The sequence below is a fragment of the Dendrobium catenatum genome, unplaced genomic scaffold, assembly GCF_001605985.2.
Source record: "Dendrobium catenatum unplaced genomic scaffold, ASM160598v2 fragScaff_scaffold_1456, whole genome shotgun sequence".
Classification (NCBI taxonomy): domain Eukaryota; kingdom Viridiplantae; phylum Streptophyta; class Magnoliopsida; order Asparagales; family Orchidaceae; genus Dendrobium; species Dendrobium catenatum.
In genome coordinates, this window is record NW_021319918.1 from 93,415 (window position 1) to 119,346 (window position 25,932).

At 35.6% G+C, this 25,932-nt stretch overlaps 1 protein-coding gene across 2 annotated transcripts; it reads right to left on the minus strand.

Annotated features, from left to right (window-relative positions):
* Nucleotides 1-24,795, minus strand: LOC110096038 (presequence protease 1, chloroplastic/mitochondrial). Of its 2 annotated transcripts, XM_020821797.2 has the most exons (19): nt 24,456-24,795; nt 23,437-23,611; nt 22,981-23,155; nt 22,756-22,888; nt 17,750-17,820; nt 16,655-16,738; nt 6,542-6,632; nt 5,590-6,110; nt 5,334-5,498; nt 5,026-5,244; nt 4,703-4,830; nt 4,362-4,551; nt 3,951-4,034; nt 3,775-3,872; nt 1,707-1,971; nt 1,466-1,628; nt 977-1,157; nt 561-632; nt 1-484 (listed from the first exon to the last, which is right to left on the minus strand). In XM_020821797.2, the coding sequence occupies exons 1-19, from the start codon at nt 24,712-24,714 to the stop codon at nt 343-345; spliced, it is 3,216 nt and encodes a 1,071-aa protein (XP_020677456.1). In that variant the 5' UTR covers nt 24,715-24,795; the 3' UTR covers nt 1-342. The 2 variants fall into 2 exon arrangements, with proteins under 2 accessions (XP_020677456.1, XP_020677457.1); XM_020821798.2 differs by lacking the exon at nt 24,456-24,795 and having other exon boundaries at nt 23,466-23,609.
* Between the last annotated feature and the right edge of the window lie 1,137 nt (nt 24,796-25,932).

Consider the following 25,932-nt stretch of genomic DNA (forward strand, 5'->3'; position numbering starts at 1 on the left):
TTATAAAAGGAAGTTCATTCAAGTGGGTTAAACCAACACATTGCATTGTCAAATTAGAAAAACTAGGTTAAGGTTTCGTTTGGGGCAGCTTCTTTGTTGCTTTTTAAAACGATTTTCTAGTACAAAATTTTCTTGAAATCAAAGAATCCAAACTTTCTAGTATTAAAACGACTTTCTAGTACAAAAGTCCTGCTACGAGCAGATGCTTATCTGCCCCAGATTGCTTGTTTTAATAACATGGCACCAGTTTCTTCATATAATCAATGCTCTCTGGGTCGACTATATAGAGCCTTTGGCTCCGAACAACCAGTATAATTATAGAGCCGTGAACTCTTCTGAGTCTTACAGGACTTTCTTGACATCAAAGAATCCAGATTTCTCTTCATTAGCTGCATTAACATCTTCTGGAGAAGCAACTACAACCACAACTCCCTTATCCTTAACAGCCTCAATAACATCTGCAAACTCCTTGAAGTCCTTCAATCTGAACATGAATAGTTATAGGTTAAGAATTTACCATTGATTGTCTAGTAAACCAAACATAAAGAAGGAAAATGAACCTCGTCGATAGAATTTCTTCGCGCCTTATCTCTCGCTCCTCATCAGTTATGCCCAACAAATGTCGCAATAGACTGTTGATCAAAATATTGCAAAAGCAAACTTTAGGAAAAAATTTTTTTTTTTAAACTGTCGTTGGAATTATAAATATTTTTCTATTTTGAAATATTAGACGGTCATTTTCTTACTGCCCCTATATTTTAGTAGATCTGATTACAAAAGACAGCTTTCCACTATAAATTTTTTTTAAAAGCTGAAATAAAACAGTTTCCAAATAAAAAAGTGATTGTAGTATGAAAAGTTAAGGCGTTTGAAAGCTGTCCCAAACATATTTTATACATGCTTATGTACACCACCCATGAATTATCAGATTGAACCATAAGTGCAAATGCATTTATTTGTAATTGTGACCACATACCTGCTATAACCTTTGGCATCAGGCAACTGGTAAGCATCGACGTCTCCAATTGTACCAATAATTGCTTTTGTAAGAGAATCATCATCTAAGTCAAGCTCCCTGAGAAAGCTGGCTGTTCCATCATAGACCTCCAGTGTTTTCAACAAATTTGGATCTCGATAGGACAAGTAGGAGAATACTCCTGTCATTTTTAATGTAGAAACGTTTAACTGGAACTATGGAAACTAATTCACTCCTAATGCAACAATTTCTAAGTAACCTTGCGTGTAGAAATGCAGAAATGCGTAACTGGACCAAAGGAAACTAAGGCTTTGTTTGGGACGGCTTATTTACTGTTTCTTTAAGCAGCTTTTTTTATACTAAAAAACGGTTTCAAGAAGCAGTAAGAAAGCCGTCCCTAATTCGCTCCTAATGCAACACATTCTACATATCTGTGTAGAAGTATATTAAACTGAAATTGAGAGAACAAGAAGAGAACAAACAAGGCACCTGAATGAGTGTCAAAGTCACAAAAGCCTCCATAAGCACCACCACTAACGCGTACACGATCCCATAACCAGGTATTACCTATGTATTTGGAAATGACATATGCAGATCCACTGAGCTGATATCCTGCTTCATAAATATTACCAGCTTTCCCAACATAATTAACCTATAAGCAAGGAAAGATCGGTGTTATATTTGGAAGCATTATTAGGTAAAAATTAAGCGAGTAGGTAATTGATTGCACCTGAGTAGGAATAACAATGGCTTCATTGACTGGAGGCAGCTGGTTCCGCAAGGGATGAAGTTCAGTGGATGCAGAGCTTGGGAGCAAATCAAGAAACTTAGCCACAAATTTTGTCGAGTGATTAAGGTTTTTCTCCTCTGCTGTCATATTAACAAGGCAGCCTTCCCTATAAAAGACAGATTTACGGATTTCCTCGAGTGATGAAGATATTTCATCCCAATTCTGATCAAGCCTCTTTTCAAGATCTTCTAAGAAATTCAAGTAACTGCAGGATGACAGAATGCGGTTAAAAAAGCATGCTATGAGCATCACTTAGGCTTCGTCTGAGACGACTTTTTTACTGCTTCTTAAAGCAGCTTTTAGTACAAAAGTTTTAATTTTGGTATTAAAAAAATGCTTTAAAAAGCAACAAAAAAACTGTCCCAAAAGAAGCCAGTTTGGGACGGCTTTCTTACTGCTTCTTGAAGCAGTTATTTAATACACAAATTTTATTTTTTGTAATAGAAAGCTGCTTTAAGAAGCATGAAGAAAGCCATCCCAAACAAAACCTTAATCACTTATGTTACAATAAATAAAGCAACTATAAGTTCTCAAAGCCATACATTTTTTAATAAAATAAAAGTTCCCATGTATTTGACAATAACATGCAGGAAAGTAAGGAAAGTAAGGTATCCACTCCCTCCAGAAACACAAAAGTCTCACAAAATACAACGGTACAATTTTAGGGAATGGTGAACTGATGTTCACATGAAATCACAACATGGAGTGCAAAAATTGAAATTCAGAAGAACTAGCAGGACCAACATCTAAAGTATGAGTTTCTCTCCAATTTTGCATTAAGCATAATCATTTATGTGCCCTTTCTTTAGTGAATTATTCAATCTATGTGCGGCAATGTAAATAGGCTTACTTAAGCCTAATTACATAAATTTTCATGTCCTCTTTTTGGTATGGGATCTTTTTTTGCAAATACTTTGTTATTCATTATATTTGCTCCTTGGCAGAGTCTCACTCTCTTTCTTGAACTGATATCAAACTGAGATTATGAACATTATATCGCAGATTGAAACCTCTGAATATTTGATCATTCCATTATTTTTTCTTCCGGCATTACTTCTTCAAAAATATCAAATGGTCTAGGGGCGAATCAGCAATTTTCCTCGCATATTCCTTTCCTACAACAAAGAGGGTATAAACCCTACCACTACCCAACAGTGGAGAGGCATAGCCCAAGATTTTCTTCTCTTCTATTTCTTTCTCAATAGCATTCCCTCTAACAATCCTCTTCCTAATCCTTTTATTTTTGTACCATCCTTGTGTTTTGTAAGAACAGCAATAGAGGTATAAACATCTAGACAGCACAGCAAGGTTAATTTGGGAAAAATGAAAACATCTAGACTAGAGGTGTAACCGAGTCAAGCGGACTCGCAAGTAGGCCAGGGCCCAACTCGTTAACAGGCTCAACGAATTGAGCTCGCTATTCGAGCTCGAACAGGGTTTCAAGCTCAACGGTTTATCGAGCTCGAGTTCGAACAACATACCGCTCGACTCGCGAGCTCCTCACGAACGGAGGCGGAGTTCCGAGGGCAAAAAATCAAGGGCGGAAGTTCCGTGAGCGGGAAATCTCATGCGGGAAAACACGAGTGAAGGACGCTCGGACATAGACGACCATCGAGGGTTGCGAGCCAGCTCGAGCTCGTTTACAGTGGGACGAGCTCAAGTTCAAGCTCGCTTTCCGACTGACGAGCAGAGCTCGATAATGTCAAAACTCGACTCGGCTCGACTCATTTACACCCCTAATCTAGACAACACAAGAAGGTTTTTCAACAATTAAAATAAAATTACAACACCCGCTCAGCATCATCTTGTCTTCTGAGACTACTGCCGCACAAGGGAGATAACCCTACACATTAGAATAAAAAACTAACAGGATGCTCATGCATTGAACTTTTTTCCATGCTGGTTTTGATACTTGAATGATACATATTGTGACATGGGTACCACAAATTACTCTTAAAAACATGATCCGAAGGAAAAGATATATTGAAGAAGCCTAAAGGAAACAAACCTAATACCACTCATCTGTTCAGAAATCCATCCTGCGACATTTAGTTTTGCATCCATCCTGGCAGCTGCAATCCCATGTCCGCTACCTCTTACTCGGCTCTGCTGACAAGCAAAATTAGGAAAAATCTGCACTAGGCACCCACAAAAATCAGATGGAGGAAAACCAAAACAATGTACCTCCATTCTAGCTTTGCTTTGTGAAACAAACTGCTTGAAGCGTTGCAGATCAGTGAATTGAACATCCTGAAGAATGCAATTCATCTGTAGAAAACATATTGAATCAATCAACAAGAAGATAAAGTCACGCATAAATATAAATAAAAACTGAATGCCGTTCCTCATGGAATCTTCACTAATACAACTTTTAACTTCTAATATGAAACAAAAAAGCAGGGTGTAAAATAGATGGATCAAATAAACTGGACTGAGAAACACGATTTGTTAAACAAAGAGATTGAAGACATTTAAGTGAGCAGCACCAAAGAAGCCAACCTTGCGGTTTTTAGTTTTATTATTATCCTATATTCTGTGTATAGCCCATAAGAAGTATTTCACAAATATGAGTGTTCACAAAGAAAGTAAACATACCAGGTTAAATAGATCCTCAACTTTCCCAGACATTGCTTTACCTCGTACAATTATACGAGTGCATGGATCCACTTTTCCCCGCACAGAAGAAGTTAAGGGATAAATTGAAATGCCTCCAGTTTTCCTTCCGATTAATTGATTAAGCTGGACAAAATCCATGTCCTTTGTACCCATCTCTAGCAAAGACTGACTGGTACAAAACTCTAAGATTATTAGTTCAACCATCGAATAAGCAACACAGACTAACAGTTTAGAAACTAGACAAGAAATGAGAGCAGAACAACAGAACCTGGAGCGCTGTACAAGCACAAATAAACATAGGGAAAGATGGCCTTGCTTACCAGAACAACGGAATCAGTTGGATCAGTTCTCTCTTCACCGCAGACATATCAAAAACAACTTCTGAATAAACAACGTCATTTGTAAAAAGGTCATGATGCAAAACTTTTACTCCATTGACCTCACCAATCTACAGTTAGAAAGAATGTAACATAATTTTTTTTTGTTCCAGTCAAGATTCATAAAAACATTACTAAAGAAATTTAGATTTCATGGTGGTGCATTTGCAAAACATGTAAGAGAGGAAGGGATGGAGGGACTGTGCAAGGGTCTTAAAACATCACTATTTTATGAAATAATATTTGTCAGAAAGAAAAGCCATTACAATTGTTGGGACGTGTGTAGGCTTTTTAGGGATATCTTGCAATGAAAGGCTTGGAACAGATCTCAAAGCTTCAGGTGAATCCGGAGTTTCTTGTTTTAGACGAAGTTCTTGTGTGGCCCGTGCTAGCTCAGCAAGATCCTCTTCTGTCATATTTGCCTTAACCTTTTGAAGTATTTCTTTCTCCTCAGCTTCATCACGAGATGCTTTATCTGGATCAGGCTGTAGAAATTTTGAAAAAAAAATCCTCGGAAGTAAGATATCATAACAATTCATTTACATGGAAAGAAAATTAGGGGGCCAGGAGACACCTGCATTTCTACAGTAACACGATGAGAGTTGTTCAATATGTACTTTTCTATTATTGGAGTGAAGACAGCTTTTGAACCTTCTTTAGCTATGCGTTCTTTCAAAGATTGCAATGGTTTCTCATAAGTTAGTGGCTCAAATGGATCCCTATCATATATCCATTTTCCCTGCAGAGAAACACAGCGAAAAAAATATAAAATACAGAAACTTTACGATGAGCTATAAGGTTGCCAGGCTATTGGTAATAGATTGTCATACAATGGAGCGAAGCATCAAAGATAAGCCTCGTGGGAAGGAACCCGTGTTATTCTCCCTCAGAGAGAACTCAATAGTATTCATTGATGCCTCCACAGCTTCAGTAGTAAAGCCATCCTTAGCTAGACTTTTAAGCGTGTTCATGATCAACTCTTCAACCTTATTGATGTCATCTTGCGCAACACCTTTTAATCCAATACTAAATTGGGGTTGAAGCAGCTCATCTTCCACTCCCCCGCCAACAATGGCGTCTCCTAAGCCACTTTCAAGTAGGATTCTTCTCAAAGGCGAAGCTGGTGTTCCGAGCAACAAGTGATCCAAAAACCCTAGGGTAAGCTCAGTTTCCAAGTCCAAGGGACCATCAGATAGCAACCAGTTAACACAAACCATGTGCTTTTTCTTCAAATCTCCGCCTTCACCAGCAGGGTATTTTTCAACAACCCTTACTGGTTCTTTGAATAACTTTTGTGCTTTAACCCTTGACTCGTTAGGAGCAGGACTTGCTTCAAACTGGTCGAGGTAAGCTGCATTAATAAAAGGCAGACTCAAAAATACAGTAGAATTAATGATCTCCATAATTTTGGAAACAAATTCTAACTTTACCAGATATGCGGAAGCAAACTCATCTATATAAAACCAAATACCAATCATGGAGAACATAAAGTACCGATCATCTTTTATCCATGATAAAGCTTGACCAACAAGCACAGTACAAGTATGATAAAGCATAACTTAAAGTTCAACAGATCAACCTGCTCAAAGTTCAACAGATCAACCTGCTCAAAGGGACTTTATAACCAAAATTTAGTAGTGTTTTTCAGTGCAACTTAGATAAAACCTATGAAGTTTATTCATCCTATGGAATATTATAAATTCCCACTTATATTGGCAAAAATATTAATAACAAGGAAATGAATTTTGGAAGTTGGATTTGGATAGGATTAATTTGGCATACCACTTAAAATACGCAGCCGCTCCGCTGGATCATCATCTCCATAGAACCATATCCTGGCATTGCTGGGGTGGTAATACTTTTGGTGAAATTCCTACAACATAATGATCAGTCATATTTCCATGCACAAAGAACATGCATGATGCCCAGTCAAACCAACTAAAAGCTCATAATGCAAGATGTCTATCCAACTAATTTGAGTATAAATTCTATGTAGTGTGGATATTTTATAAGGGTGAGATACTCATCTTTGTTGCATTACAGAATGATATACAATGATTCATGAATAGGCTAGGACACATCTTGAAGGATAAAAATGGTGTTTCTGGTGCCCACTGATGTAGACTCTTTCTTGATCATTGCTAGATCAATCGGTAGGGTTAGATGTCATCACATTTTGTTTTATTTAAGTTTGCTTGCTTAAGTTTTTTGTGGCTCATTTTGTTTTAAATTTCAGTATACTTCATTTATACTAGAAAATTTTAGTTCGCAATTTTCTCATTTTCTTTTTACCAAAAACCTGTCATGATTTTCGCCAGGGAACTTTAGTTATTTTATCAATTTAAGTGTCATTTATATTTTCACCATAATAATTCTTTATTGGGTTATGCGTTTAAATTTTTCTTATCACATTTTGTTTTAAATTTTAGTTAGTTAGCTTGATTTATATCAGAAAAAGTTACTAGCAAAGGCCTCATCTTTTTTCAAAATAATTGTCATAATTTTTGTAATAGAATTTTAGGTATTTAACTTATCAAATTCATTTTCATTATATTCTAATAAAATCAACTCAGTATGAAAATTAGTTCACCATATATATTTTTTAATTGCTTTGCTGTAATTTATGTTTTTATAAATAATTAACATAAATTTTCAAAACCAACAAATAAATGTAAAAATTTGGACAAGCATCATAAAAATAAATTTTAAAGTAAATATTTAAGAAGAATTTTGAAAAAAAACATAAATTATGAATGTTTAAAATAAAATTTGAAAACTAAAATTAAAAATATTCCCAAAAAAACGTGCTAAAACTAAACTTTGAATACTTAACCTAAAATTTCAAAACAAGAACCACCACCCACAACCACTGCCGCCGAAGAAATAAAAACTAAAACAAAGGTGCTCCCTAACAGCCGACCAAGTGTATGGAGCAAGAATCAAAATAGTACAACAATCATTTCAGATAATTTCATCTCAAATGCATTGTAAACCAATTTTAATCGGGCTATTAACATTATGTTCACTTATAGCAATAAAAAAATCAGGTTCATACTGGACTTATATTCAATAAGATTTATTTTTTTCATAACCAGAAAAGCACAATCTTTAATTAATATTTTATGAGTAATATTACACAAAAGAAAGTTCATAACTACTCATTAGACAGATTTCACTCACCTTTATATAGTATTATTATCTCATAGTAATTTTATTGATATATTTACTCATATTAAGCCTTTACATTCAGTTTAGATGATAGCTTGACTTCCCTCGACATTTTAGCAGTTTATTAAATAAGGAATATAATCATAATTATTTAAAATGAATGATATTTTTTGATACCGTAAATGAATTTTATAAATAAGGAATATAATCCCCATCCTTTTATGAGAAGCTTAGCTGGTATGGTCAAGAGAAATATTAAAATAATCCGTGAGTAATAGACTACAAGGAATTGTTGTTCAAAACTATAAATTAGATATTTTTAATTGTGAAAAAGTTTAAATTACTCAATATATAAATACACCAATAATTGCTGTGAAAGTGTTATTTCATCGGTAATAAACAAAAGATAAATTGGTTAAATTACTCTAAAATTACTGTTAAAATTTATAAAATTATCCTATAATTCTTTGGGCAATTAATCAGGTTGAACTCTGTTTATTTTACAATTTATTTTTAAATAATATGCATCAAGTGTTATTTCTAGTATTATTTAATTATATAAAAAATTATTCTAGTTTTTTGTTTGAACTGGGCTGACTTAGCTTAAAATTGTTTGTCCGGATATCTGGCGCTAGATCACATTCATAAAAAGCATTCCTGTAATTACTACAAGTTATTAGTAATAAGTGGAGTAACAATTGTAACTATTATTTGTTTAGTTAATTGAGTTTAATAGATATTACATTGATGTGAAAAGTTATCAATAGTTCACCAACTCACTAAGGGGCTGCTTAGATGATTGAAAAAGAATGCAGTGTATTTGAAATACTTTAGAGTTGTTTGGATAAGTGTAAAATAAATGCGGGGATTGATTTTTTATTTTATTTTTGCTTGAAATAAAATGAATACAGTGTAAAATCCAAATACAGGGTGATTAGCGGTGGTGGAGGTCGGTGGCGGAAATATTTCCAATAGTTTTTTTTCCTCCGGAAATATTTCTGGCAAACTGTTTTATGCCGGTAGCAGCTTTCCGACGCGCATTTTACCGGCATAAATATTTCCGCCGAAAATACTAATTTATGATGGATTTTTGCTATTTTCCGATGAAAATTGCCACTGGAAAATGACATTTTTCCTGTAGTAATGAAACACGACTAAAAGATGACCCATCTTTGTAAATTCTATCTTGCACTAACTTCCATCCATACCCAGTAAGAAATCCTCTTTTATGATCATCAAGCACTTCATAGCTTTCTCATATAATCTCTATAACAACTTGTCACAATCCAACATTCAAACATACATATAATAATGGTATCCTTCATTTGAAATCACTTACATATATAAGAAAGGAGTGGACGATGTTTCATCAATTGTCCTATGACAAAGGATCATCATCACTAACAAAGGATTGGAATATAGTTCACCAACTTTATTACGACAACGGCTTGCCATGACTAAAAAATAGGATGGCTTTCTAAGTAATGCAATAATATAAGTAATTTTTTTTAAGAAAAGGTGGGAGCAAATTGTGACGATTGTATGAGACATATCGGTTGCTCTTAAATAAAAGTTTCTAGCATCTACATCATGACAGAAAATGACCTACATGACAAAATGTTGTCAAGTTGTATGAATATTGGCCCCTCATTTTCCATGCACAGAGGGAATCCAAAATTATTGTTAGCCCTAAATGCATCATGATTCAAGATATAAACAATACATATTCTTTTAGTAATTTTGTTTATCCATAGTAATTAGCATTGAATTTCTCTTCAGGTGTTATGATGGCCCTTGCCCTCCTTCAGGATCAACTGTAACTGCATGAATGGATGTTGTCAGGTTGTACGAAAATGGGCCCTTCCTTTAGCATGTGAATGATGGGATAAGGGAAATCAATTGAGCCCGTAAGCCCTTAATGCATTATGATGATGATATAAGCAAGACTTAATATCTAGCTTATTTTACTTGCCCATAGTTATCAATAGCATATACCTATGCAGATGCTATGATAGCCCTAACCCTCCTTCAGGACTAATAGTTGTACAAAAAAAGACTCCTCATTTGCCAAATAAATTTATAACTAGCCTAATAATTATAACTTAAAATTTTAAAATAATTGTAAATATTTTTAAAAGAATAACTTTAGCATAAAATTTATTAAATAAAATGAGCATAAATACTTTTATAAATTTATACAAATATTTTATAAGATGGTGGTGCAATGCTTTATGGTACAAAACATTGGGCATTAAAAGAGAAGCATAATATTAAGTTAAGTGTTGTTGAGATGAGGATGCTCAGGTAGATGTAGGGCTTTACTCTTAGAGACAGGATACGAAATGAGCATATGCATGAAAAGGTTGGAGTAGCTCCAGTAGAAGATAAGATTAGAGAATGTCGCCTTAGATGATTTGGTCACATAAAACAACAGCCTTTCAATGACCTGGTTAGGAAAGTAGATGTATTAGATCTGGCTTATGTTAAGAAAGGTAGAGGTAGACCAAAAAGACTTGATTAGAAAATATTAGAAATGACCTTTCTTTATTAAATTTAAATGAGAATTTGACTCTTAACAGGACACAATGGAGAAAAAGGATTCATGTAGCCGACCCCATGTAGTAAAATAAAGTCTTAATGTTGTTGTTGTATACCTGTTATAAATATTTTTATAAATATATAACTAAAATAAAATGTATAAAAAAGTTACAAAAAAAACTAAAAATTAAAACTTAAAATATAACTAACTTAAAACTTCTAAATATTATAAATATTTTTTAAAACATTTATAACATAAAATTAACTCTTCAAATCAAGCACCAATATGCTTCAAACTCTTCAATTTAGAATACTTTAAATCCTTTTTACTTTAAACCAAACAGCCCATCAATGTTTTCTTCATAATCATTCCCTATATGTTTTTTAGAAATTATTGCAAATTTAGATAAGAACTTTTATCATAATATTTTTCGGAATATTTACTAATAGTGCAAGGTAATTTTCAACAGATAGATACAGTGTAATAAAAATACAAACAAAGGAGCACACCAATGTTCTCCTCGGATAGATAGCATTCCACAGCGTTGCAGGATAACTTAATTGTTTGCAACTTTTTATTGCAATAAGTTGCTTCTTCTTATTCCTAATGTCCAAAATTTTTAATGCTGATAATGGATGATCAATTAATGAATGCTATAAAAATACATTCTCGCTAGCAAACTACAGGAAAACCCGCAATTTTCGTCGTATCTTCCGGCATATATATATATATATACGCCGGAAAAGACGGGGTTTTTACTGGCGTTTACGGTAATATTACGGCGTATTTTACGCCAATATATTTCCAACTTAGTTTCCGTCGGTATAGACGTCGTAATTTGTAATCACATAGTATAATGCGGCGTATTTTACACCGGTAGTTTCTGGCGTACTAACCAATATATATGACGCCGGTTAATTTAAACACAACGAAATGTTACCGTCGAAAAATACGACGGAAAGAATACCGGCATCTTATCCGCCGGAAAAACAGTCGGTCGAAACCCTATTTCTCTCCCGAGCCCGTCTGCCTTATTATTTCATTCCGTCGTTTCGTTTTGGTTTCCGCTCGCCTCCATCGCCCCAGCGTCGCCCTACCGAAGCTCGCTCATTGTCGAGACCGTCCATCATCGAACGAACTTCCACTAACTTTGCCAACGCTCACCGCCTCCGTCGCCGGCGAAACGCCGCTATTTTGCGGATAATCCAGCGTAAGTTTTATATTTTTTCGTTGATTTTCTCAGTAGACATTTGCATAGAATGGTGAGGAGATTGTGCCTAAGTGTATGCTTAGTATATGATTTTTTATGTCATTTCTCACTAGACATTTGCATAAAATGATTTTCTCACTTGACACCAGCGGAACGCCTTAGTGTATGTTTTTTTCTAATGTCGTTTCCTTTCTTTCAGCTCGCCTCCATCGCCTCAGCCGAACATCGCCGCTGCCGAGACCGACCCTTCACCCAACGGACTTCGACCTAGTTTGCCGACATTCGCCGCCTCAGTCGCCGACTTCCGTCGCTATTTTTAGGATAATCCACTGTAATATTTTATTTCTTCATGTATTTTTTCACATGACATTTACAAGAGGATGTACCTTGGTGTATGCTTTTTACTGATGATATTATTCATGTTGATAAGACTAGAGAGGGAGTTGGAGTATTAGACCTAGTGAGGGGATTGTGACTTTGGGCGAGCAAGTCGTTAATAAGAGCACATGTTTTAGATATCTTGGATCTATTGTTCATAGTGTTGCAGAGATGAGGATACTCAGGTGGATGAGTGGCTTTACCCTTAGAGATAGGTTTCGAAATGAGCATATACGTGATAAGGTTGGAGTAGCTCCATTGGAAGATAAGATTAGAGAGAGTCGCCTGAGATGGTTTGGGCACATAAAACAGCAATAATTATAGGGAGAACATAATTAAGCGATTGTGGTTAGAAGGAGAGTAGGCGAGCGATGGAAGTCGGAAGGATCGTAGTCAAGTTGTCAAGTTGGCAACTCCTTACTCACATTATCTAACATCCATTGCTCGATATACATCTTTATCTAACCACTGTATGGGCTGAGCTGAAGACTGCTTGGGGCAGCGTAGAGTATAGCAGAAGGAGGAATCAAAATCGACAGAACAGAGCTTCTGATGTTGGGGGCATGGGTAGTTCCCTTCATACTAGGGGCTCAGTTCCACATATTGAGCACAGTCGACGTTTGGTAAGGAATTTTAAAAGTTTTTAAAAAAATTCTTAAGAGGAATATTAATGGAATTCTATTACATAAAGAGATGTTTGGTAGAAAACCAACTACTATGGAATTGCATAGTCACACCCATAAGAGACAGGAGGACCAAAAATGAGTTGATGAGTGAGCAAGAAAAGCCTATGTAAGTATATGTGTTTAATAATTTTTATTTTATGTCTAAATAAATTGCTTAAATTTTTATTAACTTTCAGAAGAGTATACTCGGCTTCGAGAGAGTCAGGCCGCAGCAGGTGAGGGTTCTTCTGGTGGCTCTGTAGAGTATTTTAAGTATCGTATCTGGTCGCAAGCGGTAGGAGGAATGCAACATGGCGGGATTTATGGTTTAGGCTCGCAAGCCCAGGCATACGAGGGGATGACCTCTAGTGGATCCAGCTTCGCAGCAAGTTCACAGGAGTCCTTACATAGTCAACAGATAACTGCACTTCAAGCAAAGCTAGAATAAATAACGAAATCACAAGCTGATTGACAAGTTCAGTTGCAGACACAGATACAGATGCAGATGCATGAACAACACAATCAGTTGTTGGATTAAATGCGAAAAAAGAGGGAGCAATTGAGTAGAAAGAATATAGCTCCAGCGGAGGATGAGTCGACGGATTCAGAGTAGTTCTTTAGTTTTTTCAATTTCATATGAACTTTATCAGTTTCTGAATATTTGATGAATTTTATTAATATTTGTTGAAGTTAATGAACAATTTGTAATGTTTTTTAATATTTGATGATGTGCTGTGGAAATATGTGCTGTTGAGTAGTTATTTTTGAATATTTGTAATTGTAAACTGCATGTGTGGAAATATGATTGTTGTCTGGGAAGGTTATTTTTTCTTGTTTTTGCTACAGGTTTCGTGCGGATAAAACGTCAGTAATCCGCCGGAAATAACGATACAACGAATTATGTATCGATTTCCGGCGTCCTTAGACGCCGACCTTTCTGGCGGATAATGTGCCGGTTATCTCTGTCTTTTTTTTCGACGCATTTAGCGACGTTTGTTCTGCTAGAATTACCGGCGTATTTTTACGCTGATAATTCCGACGTATTTAACGCCGGAATAAGTGAATAAAAAGCGACGTAACTACCACCTACTTATCCATAGGTTGTGCACCAGAAAGCTTTCCAGCGTATTATTTACGTCGGGAAAAAATTTCCGCCGCGCGAATTACTGTCGTATGAAAATCCGAAGGAAATGCGACAGAAACTTGATCTTTCCGTCGAAATATTGATGTTACCGGCGTATTTTGTCCGCCGCTAATTGCGGGTTTTCCTATAGTGACGGTTGATATCACATCCTAAGAGATTAAGGAATAAATCGGTCATATTAAAGAACGTTCATGTGGATGGAATACACTAACAAATTATTACAAAAAATCTAAAGTTTGTTCATATGTCTTATTGATTCTACACATTCCAAGTAAAATAGAGCTTTAGGCATTCACTTGTGTAGTCTATAGTAAATATGTACTTGTAAAAATACATTGTTCTACACCGAAAGTATGATCATCTAAAATATATAACTATCATATAATAGTACATAATTATGCCAACAACTACTTAAGATTGTTGACTACTGCCGTACAAGTTCAATATTTCTTCTCATAAGTATTTTGTGCATGAGAGATTGATGTTGAGTTTGTGACAGGCAACATTCCATGTAAAACCCAAATTGTCACTATATCTCTTGTGAATCTGCTCCGGATAAAATTTCTTCTTATCTTTTTGAAGTGGTATATTCATAATTGATCATACAAGTTTAATATGAAACCATCATCTTTAGTAATTCAATGTCAATATAGTTTAACATTTAAATCTGATTTTCATAACTCTCGTCTTTTCCTTTTATTCTTAAGTTGGATCGCAACATCTTATGGTATCATCTATGTATGATGACCCATCTTTGTAAATCTATCTTGCACTAACTTCCATCCATACCCAGTAAGAAATCCCTTTTATGATCACTATGCATTTCATAGCTTTCTCATATAATCTCCATAACAACTTGTCACAATCCAACATGCGAACATACATATAATAATGGTATCCTTTATTTGAAACACCTACATATATAAGAAATGAGGATGCTCAAGTGGATATGTGGCTTTACTCTTAGAGACGGGATACAAAATGTGCATACACGTGAAAAGGTTGGAGTAGCTCCAGTAGAAGATAAGATAAGAGATAGTCGCCATAGAAGATTTGGTCATATAAAATAACGGCCTTCTGATGACCCCGCTAGGAAAGTATATGTATTAGAATTTGCCTATGTTAAGAAAGGTAGAGGCGCACCAAAAAGACTTAGTTAGAAAATATTAGAAATGACCTTTGTTTATTAGATTTTAATGAGAATTTGACTCTTAACAAGAACAATGGAGAAAAAGGATTCATGAAGCCGACCTCACGTAGTGGAATAAAGTCTTGATGTTGTTGTTTCTCTATACCTATTATAAATATTTTTATAAATATATAACTAAAATAAAATGTATACAAAAGTTAAAAAAAAAAACTAAAAATTAAAACTTACAATATAAGTAACTTAAAATTTCTAAATATTATAAATATTTTTATAAACATTTATAACATAAAATTAATAATCATAAGGCCTTGTTCTTATGTGAATCTTACCGCATAATTCAAATTAATTTTGTTTGAATTCTTATATAATGCTGGGGAAATAACTAAAAAATATCCATCTAATCTGCCTAGGAATGTACACCTGGTCAATTTGACTGATTTGGTTTAAAATCTAGCTAAATTAATTTATATTGGTTATAAAATTTAAGGAATGGAACCGACCAAATTATTTTCCAAACCAAATTTTAGCTTAGTCAGTTCAATTTAGCTTTGAATGAACAAATATGTAATTAATTTTAAAATTGACCTAATTACATTTAGCTAATATAATATGAATTAAGAATAATACCAAGAAATATTTGCTAAAATTTATAATTTTGGAATGTGGAATAAATAATATTCAAATTGATCTTTTTGTCAATGGTTTGTTTACAGTTCATGAGTTTTGTTGATTTAATAAATGTGAAATAAATAATACGAAGAAATATTTCGCTATAATTTTGTTTTTTACCAAATCGATCAATTTAGGCAAGTTCAATTTGATTTTTCAATTTTATCAAAATAATACACATCACTAAATCTGCCTTTAAAATATTCTCATAAGATGTAGGGCTTGTGTCTTCTATCCATTGGGATAGCAACACAGCTTCCATTATACCCATCATAAGATGATTCCAAGCTCACAAAACCCTTATAATTAGGACCATTAAAAATCAATCAGAAAATAAGTAGTTTTCCACATAAGCCCAACTTGAATCTTAAAAGTAAGCCAAACAAGCCCCTTAAAACTACATCCTACCCAAAAATTTCCACAAACTTTCAACTAATATAGCTTAGTTCTTTCCAAAAAACATGCAACGCCAAAAATTGAATTTTTGTCATTCCCATGAAACACTCAGAGCGGCCAACTTCTAAGGTGATCGTATGCTGAAATGGTCATTTTGCATTTAAGATTTAATAATACATATTTACACACAAAATTTGCATAGAGCTGCGAATCTACTCGTTGGATGTGTGAAGCGTTAAAGGAATTCATAAGTAACCATCTAACTAATAGGATGTTAGAGTTAACTACTGGTTGGACAAAAGAGGATGAAGAATTGAAGATGAAGTTTAACAAAGTCCATGGATATAAAGTATAAACTTAGATGCTCTAGTATTGAGCCAATTAATGTTCAAATACCAGTACAACTCAATTTAGAAATAATCCAAGTGGATGTTAATCAATCAGAAAAATCAGCATATCTTAGAAAGCATTAATTCATATATATAAACAACTTACCAACTGCTTATAGTCTATTCAAAGTGATGTGCTAAACTAGTTCTAGATTCCATTGCAAAATCATAAAAAGTCAATGCTAACCTTGAATTCTTCAAATGTGAGTTTCGGAATGACTTTTGGATCGCCACCACTATCTACACCATAAGTGTTCTCGGGAAAAAGGGCCTGCAAGAGCACTAATATTCATATCAGAGATATCAAGATTTCCAGGAACAAACAAAGAGATTTTAGTTCCCATCACTTTTCATAACAAGAAATTTTCATGTTGTTGATGTAACCATATAAGGAATCAATGTGGTTCACAATCCAAAGGATTTTGTAATAATGCTCACAACAGAACAAGCATAACTATATTGGTGGATATGTCAAGGTATTTTAGACAAACCATTATTCGTATTCATAAGAATTACAAAATATATTATTATAAAGCTGCAATGGAAAGAGTACATGCCAACAACTATCACACTTGATGTCCATGTCAGATAAAAGCAACAAATATAGCTGTCATCAGGATAATGATGGCAAGAAACCTTGCTGGTTAAAATGAGAGAGAGAACAGAAGACAGTACACTTTGATGCGTATTACTTTTACAGTGTTTGCCAATATTCCTTCAAGCGTTAACATTATAACTGAATGCATTTTAAGGAGAATAAAATATTTGAAGATCTTCAGTTTAAAATGTATTTTCAGGTCCGCAGATAAAGCATCTAACATGATCGCCCATTAGTCAGTCACCCAAGCAGAAAAGCTACTTATATACAAGAGCTACTAAAAATAAATGACAAAACCAATGGTGAAATAAATCATTCAGGTTTAGGATAAATGAAAGAAAATCATTTAACACATTGCCAACAATAAGTTTAAGTAAAAAAGACATTCCTGAATACAATTATATTAATCAAGAGAAGGAAAACAGAGATCTTCCGCATCAACCAGAATCAACATACTTACATACGATTTTTATTATGCCTCACATATACCAACAAGTTCTTAAATATCAGAACAAAAAAAAACAAAAGCTTCAAACTATGGAATCTAAGGGTAATCAACTCGAGGATAAATAAGCATTTGAAGGAGCAAAAAATAAATTGATGCTTGGGTTGCAAAAGACTGGTAAAACAAGGGTGGTCAGCATAATTAAAGAATAATGAAGAAATTTCCAATATAGAGCTTGCCTGCTGGGATGCACGGCCTAATATGTTATCAGGTTGAGAATAAACTCCTTTCATTTCATTGAAGACAACACCTGAAATGGAATAGCATATTAAACAAATAGTACTTTAATTTTAAAAATAGGGCGTCAACAACTTTAGCAATTTATTTTGCCTTTTCTTAATAGTTTTCTCCTAATTATTAAATATCAATTTTGTCTAAACAGTTTTAAGAAAACTTGAAATTTTGTCCTTCTAACGACCTCTTTCAAGTAATCAAGTTGTTCCATGGGGGGGAGGATCTTAGGCCAACCCCAAAAATACCAAAATCATAGATCCTCCATTGGTTCCATGTGATACAAGAGCACAAAAACATCCCTGACAAACAACCTGATAGGAAACACTTGTAGATCTCAAGTATTTCCTATCAATCTTCGGAAAACAACGATAAATCTTCACAAAAGTCCGCATAAAACCACGAAAACAGTAGATAATTTGTATTATTTGATGAAAGGAAAACAGAAAATAGCAAGATACAATTGATCCTCAATTCGAGAGGAGGATCGATCTCTCCCAAATCTCTAGACGCCGCTAGAGCCCAAAGAAAAACTTCATTCTAAGAGATCTCAAATTTCATCCAAATTCTAATGCATACAAATCAAAAGGAAATCCCTAAACAGTCCCTACATTCAGATTTCCCTCCCAAAACCCTAAAAAATCCTTTCTAAAATGATTCTCCAGCGCTTGCGGTGCGGTCGATCGTGAAAAAGAGGCGGAGGAAGTCCGCCTCGTCGTGCTCGGGCCGGTCCCGCGTGGACCGACTGGACCGGTCCAATGGATCGGTCTAACAATACTCCCCTCCCAAAGATCTACCTTGTCCTCAAGGTGAAGATATGCTCATGTTCCGATGGAGTTGGCCATCCTTGAGGTGGTTGAAAATCATTACCAAATTGCTGAAGTAGGGGTTTCCTTGAAAGAGAAGCATCCCATCCCTTCTCCATCCTGATCACATCCAGCTTGTGTAGTCCCACCCGATAAGCTTCCCCCAGCTCTTGTAGGCTCCAAACCATGGTCTTAAGTGATACCATGGCTTTGGATAGCCCTGCATCTCCCCTTATAACCACTTTTCTCTCATCCACCATTAATTTTATCGTTGGTGCTCCATAATTGTCCATGGTTTCCCCCAAGGTTTGCAACCATTTCATTCTTAGGATGACATCAGTACTTCCTAACTCTAGTGGGAGAAAATTCTCCCTTACCTGAATCCCCTGGATGGTCAACACCACTCCTCTATAGATCCCCTGGCCTTTCTACACCTTCCTTGTACCTATCATCACCCCATAACAACCGGTGTCCACCAATTTCACTCCCAGTTGGTTGACGACCTGAGTGGAAATGAAATTATGGGTAGTCCCACTGTCAATCAAAACAACCACCTCCATGCCTGCTATTTCCCCCTTCACCTTCATCGTATGATTCGAAGTGAATCCTACTACTGAATTCAGGGAAACCTCGGCCATATCCAAATGCAACTTCTCCTCCATCTCTTCCTCTAACTCCTCCTCACCTCCCTCCTCAGTTTCCTCATCGTCACGGACGGTGAGAACCTAAAGAGTTTGGTCCTTGCACCGATGTCCTGGCGTATACTTCTCCTCACACCTGAAACACAACCCCTTTGGCCTCCTCTCCTGCATCTCCTTCTCTGTCAACCTCTTGAAATTTTCCCCACTCTCTCCTACTGGCTTCTTCCTGGTGCTCTCATTAACGTTGCCTGATGCAGGCCCCTTGGGTGTTAGAAGAGTGGTCGTCGTCCTGTAAGAACCTCCTGAGTTGTTGCTCCTGTCTCCCTTCTCTAGATTCTTCTGATTTTCCACCAGCTGGGCCAACTTCATGGCCTCCCCCAAGTTACGAGGCATCAAAACCATCACTGATGCTCGGATCTCTACCTTCAACCCCTTCATGAAGTTCCCCTCTAATATCATATCTGATAATCGCTCCACCCTACTGGCTAGGTGCTCAAACTGCTCCCGGTAGTCTGCTATTATCTCTTGTGCTAGAGCAAAGACCTGCTCATAGAAATCTCCTTCCTGATCGGTTTGGAAACATTTTATTATGCAGCCTTGAATTCCCTCCGGTCCCTGATAGGTCTCCTCTGGTCTCTCCACTGGTACGATGGCAGTGCATTCTCCTCCGAACATAGGTCTGCTGCTGTCAGCTTCTCCTCCTCCGTTAGCCCATTAACGTCAAAGTACCTCTCCACCTTATAGATCCACCCATACGCATCCTCCCCCTCGAAGATAGGCATCTTCAACTTCCTCACCTTCTGATCTCCACCATTTCCCCTTATTCCTCCATAGCTTCCCCTCTCCCAAGTGCTCGGCCCACCCCACGTCTCCCGATTTTCCCTTGCCCTGCCATAGCCCAAAGCCCCTTCGAATTCCCCTCTTCTTCCTTCAAAATTAGCACATCGGCGACCATAATGTCCCTCCCGGCGTTCCCAATCAGCACCCCTTTGCTCCATCCCTCCATACCCATGCCTTTCCCCATACCTACCTCCTCTATCCTCTCTCTAGAAAGGCTCCATATAGGGTTTCCTTCTTTCTCCCTCCCCAATTTCCACCTCATCTTCCTCCCTACAAATTTCAAAATTCCTGTTTGTTCTTTCCTCCTCTTTTGCCACGGAAGCCGCCATTTGGTTGTGAATTTCTAACATTTTCTTCATCATGTCCCGGAGATCGGCTACTTGTCCTTCCATGGTGAAAATCATTTCCTCCACCGTTGTCTTGATTTGGTTCATCTCCCCTTCAAGCCTTTCTTCTAGCGCATCAACTTTCTTAGCCGACATCTCGATCCGAACTTTTGTAAATTCAAAAATTCCGGATTTGGATTACAAAAAAACAACTTCGTTCCTTCCCGACCAAAAATCAACCCACGAATGGTCCCAAGACTTGCTATGATACCAATTTGATATGAAACACTTGTAGATCTCAAGTATTTCCTATCAATCTTCGGAAAACAACAATAAATCTTCACAAAAGTCCGCACAAAACCACGAAAATAGTAGATAATTTGTATTATTTGATGAAAGGAAAACAGAAAATAGCAAGATACAATTGATCCTCAATTCGAGAGGAGGATCGATCTCTCCCAAATCTCTGAACGCCGCTAGAGCCCAAAGAAAAACTTCTTTCTAAGAGATCTCAAATTTCAGCCAAATTCAAGATGTCCTAACCTTAGGAAAACAAAGTATTTAACGCATACAAATCAAAAGGAAATCCCTAAGCAGTCCCTACATTCAGATTTCCCTCCCAAAACCCTAAAAAATGCTTCCTAAAATGATTCTCCAGCGCTTGCGGTGCGGTCAGTCGCGGAAAAGAGGCGGAGAAAGTCCGCATCGTTGTGCTCGGGCCGGTCCCGTGTGGACCGGCTGGACCAGTCCAATGGATCGGTCTAACACAACCATATTCTACCTTTACAAGTGAACATACCCATATAGTATTTTGAACTGTTTCACACAAAAAGCCTTATTTGTTTAGAAGAGAATGCTTGATAGAGATTTAGTACCTATAAAATATTGATGTGTGATTCTCTTCCGCAATCCAAGTGAGAGCTGGTTGAGCTCCTAGGAGGACTATGGGAGTCCAACTCAGAGTCTCGTGCTCATACTCTTGTTAAAAAACCAATATGCATGTTGAACAGTTCAATGCTAATTAAAGACATTTTTTCTCATTCATTTAGCTTATTAAACAAGCTTGAAAAAAAAAAAAGGAAGCTAAGCATCCGCGTAAGCTTTGAACATCATCCTGTTTACATATGTTTGTGATTATTTTCATTTGTTGTTTAATAATTAGCTCAATAAGAACTTGATAAAGTTCTCATTTGATGCTTCTTTATTAGCTTATGTAATTCCTCATTTTTTTCATTTTTCTATAAAAACTATATTTAAGTGAAGTATGCTAATAAAAATGTGTAATGGACACCCATAATGATCAAATTATTATAAAATTTTATTTTTATTAGCATAAGAATACCAAAATATTGAATGAACATACTAATTGAACAATATAAATTTCTTATGAATGGTTATGCATGCATTTGTGATGGTGTAGGGTTACAAATTCAAATATTAGTCCTCTCTTATGATTTGCTAAGTTTGATACAGCCTAAACTCAACAAATAATTCAATTAAAAATTTTAATCATGACTTTTAAAATTAAATCATGTTCAAGCTCAACTCCAGCAAGATTAGAAAATATGGAAACAAATTTGAGCAAAATAGTACTTGACACTACTCGATACACTTATAACCCTATGTGCACATAGCTAATATGAAAGAGTTTACTAGAAGTACCTATTATATGTTCCCAGAAAAGTATTTTAGGGTTTAATTATTTGATGTTTCTTCATTAGCTTACGTGATACTACTATTTTGCATTTTTGTATTAAATAAAAAATTTGGTATGCCAACAAAAGCATATGTATGATAAACATTCATATATAATTATCAATTTCTTATAATTTTTTTATAAACATTAGAATATTAAAATATTTAATTAAAGTACTAATTAAGCAATGTAAAATTCTTATGAATAAGTATGCAACCATTTGCGATAAGTATAGAGTTTATTAGTTCAAATATCAATCCTCGAATAAATTTTACTAGGCCCAATAAACAATTCAATAAAAAGCTTAATCATTATTTTAAAAAACATAACATCCTCAACTCAAGCTTAGCTTGAGCTTGATTAAGCACAAATGCACAATAGTATTTGACTTTGCTTGACTTGTTCACAACCTTATATGATTGGAAAAATTAGTTTACGGGAAATGCATCTTCTGAGTTCCCACCAAAGTGGATTGGAAAAAAATTTAGTGAACAAATTACTAAATTTGGCAAAATAGAAGAATGCTTTCCACTCTAGATGGTTCATTGCTTCTAATAAGTTGCAGGCAAAAATATGAAAACTCAATCTTGCATGTTAGTTGGTAAATCTAGAATTAAGATGCGTCGCGTAGAGACTATGTAAGACCTTTGAAAGACAATTCTTCAGCAGGGTCATTAAGCTCGTAATGCCAACCCTCTTGTTGAAATGTCTGAAAATCCTCCACACATTTAGGAAAGAATACAGCATCTAAGTACACATCAACCAGATTGTAGAAATCCTGAAAGTCAACATAAAAAGCAAATCAACTTGGCTAAAGTTTCATGAGAAACAATAACATGAATATCTTATGAAGCAAAGAGAATAAGTTACCTTGGCGTTCGTTGAAGCAACTGGATAACAAGTTCTGTCAGGATAGGTGAATGCATTTAAAAAAGTATTCAGGCTGCCTTTCAAAAGCTCAACAAATGGTTCTTTCAAAGGATATTTCCTAGATCCACAAAGTACACTATGTTCAAGTATGTGAGGGATGCCAGTAGAATCTTTCCTGCAATTTATGAGAACTTGTTCAAGTGGTCTGCCAGGTTTAATAGGATGAACTTGATAAATGAAAGCACAGGATAAGTAAAACAACATACAAAGGAAGTTTATATTTCTGCTAGGTGTGAAGGAATGCATAAAATAAACTACAAATGCTCAATTATAAAAACCATTGCATAAGGTGAAATAAAAAAGAAAATATGCTGTGTAAAAACGTCTGAACAAAATGCAAACCTAGACTTTGAAAATTTTAAAAACTAGACAGATAAATTATATGCCTAAACTTACGGAGGAGTTCGAAAAACTATGCCAAAAACCTTATTCTCGTCGTCATTTGATACAGATATTACTTCTGCACCAGTTTTCTTGTGCTTATAAAAAATGGCAGTTGATTTGCACTCGCTTATAAACTGCTCAGATATCTTGTCAAAACCAAGCTTCTCAGCAATGTCATGACCTGCATCTAAATATGATCAAAACCAAATAATTAATGTAAATCTTAAACGAATTACAGTGTTCAGCAAAAACAAATCAAAGACTGATTTATAAAGCTGACCTCAAATTGTTGAGATAAAGCTAGTGGCAATTATGCCATCTTAAATGCATTTATAGTTCATTAAGTTGCTGGAAATTCAAAAGTTAGTTTGAAAAAATGATAAGTTTACTAAATTCTATCATTTGGTCGGATGCAACGTGAATTTTAAGCTCTATAAACACCTTCAAAATATCCTTATAGGATTTGGTCCAGTTTTAGGTTATCTTTTCAATATTTATATATAGATTTATAGGTTGCTGTAATGGAGGTACCCTAGAACAGATTAATAAAGGCTGGTGCTCTCTCCCTTCATACCCTCTTCATACCCTCTCTCCCTCTACATTCAAGAAGAGCTTTCTTCCTCCAAGAAATCCCAATATATACCAAAAAATAATGATTTCATTTCACAGAGAAGATACACAATCATCGCTATGTAAACCATTATTTTTTGTATCTACATGCAAACAAATAATCACTGGAAGAAAACTAGAATAGGAAAATATATAATATTCAAATATCATACACCACTGAGAAAAGCTCCCAATATCCCCAAATTTAACTTGCACCATGGTGGCCAACAAAATCATAGTTCTCTATGCAACGTAGAAAAACACCCATTAAACTGAAATCACCCATCTACATATATATGTAAAAATAAACTTAGGCCAACGATTTTCCGAAGGAGCCACCAGCGAACAAATCTAGAAGTACAAAAAAGAACAAAATTAACAAAAGCAAAGACCGGAAGCAATCAGTCCATAAGATCTCCTACCTCGGGCTGCTGGGTGGGGCGAAGTAGAGACGGCGCTGGGGGCAAAAGATAAGCTCTTTCTGAGGCGCATGGGTTGGAACGTGGTCGTTGCCGGCTGCCACCGGCGGGTCGAGGAGCCATAGAGGAACTGTACTTGCTGCTTATACCTGTGGATGCGGGAGGAGATGAGGCGGGGTCTGTTCTTCGGTTGGAAGAGGAGTCTCCGGCAGGTAACGGAGGAGCAAGTGGATAATGAGCGAAGTAGAGCGACTCCCTCCATTGCTAGAATGATGGTGGCTCTGAGATGTAGGAATGTAGGAAAGAGCTGATATGGTTTTATTTGTTATTGGATTCCATTGGTGCCCTCCAAGAACACGCCTCTTCAATTATAATTTTTTCATAATTTATCTATAATAAATAAATAAAGAAATTGTATAATTTTATGTTTATTATCACAAAAATAATTTTCTTACCAACTTATAAATATATTTAAACGATTTACATATATCACTGAAATTTACATCAATTATATATTTAAGATTTAATATTCAATCTGTTTTATAATATAGTAATATATTATATTATGTTGATGGCATTCACAAAATTCTTGTCAAGCAACAAAGAGACATGAAAATTTAGATCGAAATTTTGCTGAAATGACATCAATGGGATCAAAGTTGTAATAACTCACATTTTACATGATTAAATATTCATTAATGACCTATAAATAACTCTCATACAAATTCATGCATGCATGAATATTTGCATGGGAGCGGCAGAGCGCTAAAACACTGTGCTTTGAGATCAATGTGACACAAACCTCACAGGTTTGAAGTAATATAGAGGAGCGTTGAAGCGCTGGTGTCTAGAGGGTGTGGCACTGGGTCTTAAATTTTATTTTTTTAAATATTTAAATCCACTACCTTATATTAAGCATACCCTAAGCCATCCCAAGCCTCCATTTTAGTTACTTGTCCTTGAAGGAGAAGATGAGAAAAGGGGGGAGAGGAGGAGGAGAGAGTGGAGAGAGAAAATTGCTTTCAGGTAGGAGTATCAAAAATGGGTTTTTGGATCGAGTTCGGGTCCAACTCAAAATTGGCCAGCCTTCAACACCCCCTGACCAAACCCAACTCGATTTACAAAATGTGTCATATTCCTGGACCCAAACTTAACCCACGTCAACCCAACCTAACACATCGACCTACAAGAGAGCGAGGTTCATACAGGTACAGGTGCGTTGGTGCATATGGGCGAGCGTGGGCACATACCCAAACTCAACCCAACCTTCAAAATGCATCAAAACGGTCACTACACTTTCACTATATTTTTATTGCGCTTTATATGCATTTTTCAGCTTTATATTCACTATTTTTTGTTTGCAAGGCAGCAAAGGTGACATTATTTATACTTCTGATAATAATATGATATCGAGAGTTGATCTTGATGACCTAGCTACAGATAAATATTTGGATAACAACCATATATATGCATTTGCTTT

Bases quoted from the DNA above. Each gene is read 5' to 3' on its own strand.
- LOC110096038 (XM_020821797.2), bottom strand. From the start codon at position 24,714: ATGGAGGGAGTCGCTCTACTTCGCTCATTATCCACTTGCTCCTCCGTT. The intron at 23,612-24,455 runs GTAGGAGATCTT...GATCATATTTAG, and splicing joins GCCCCACCCAGCAGCCCGAG to ATGCAGGTCATGACATTGCT. The intron at 1,972-3,774 runs GTTTGTTTCCTT...GTCATCCTGCAG, and splicing joins GAACAGATGAGTGGTATTAG to TTACTTGAATTTCTTAGAAG.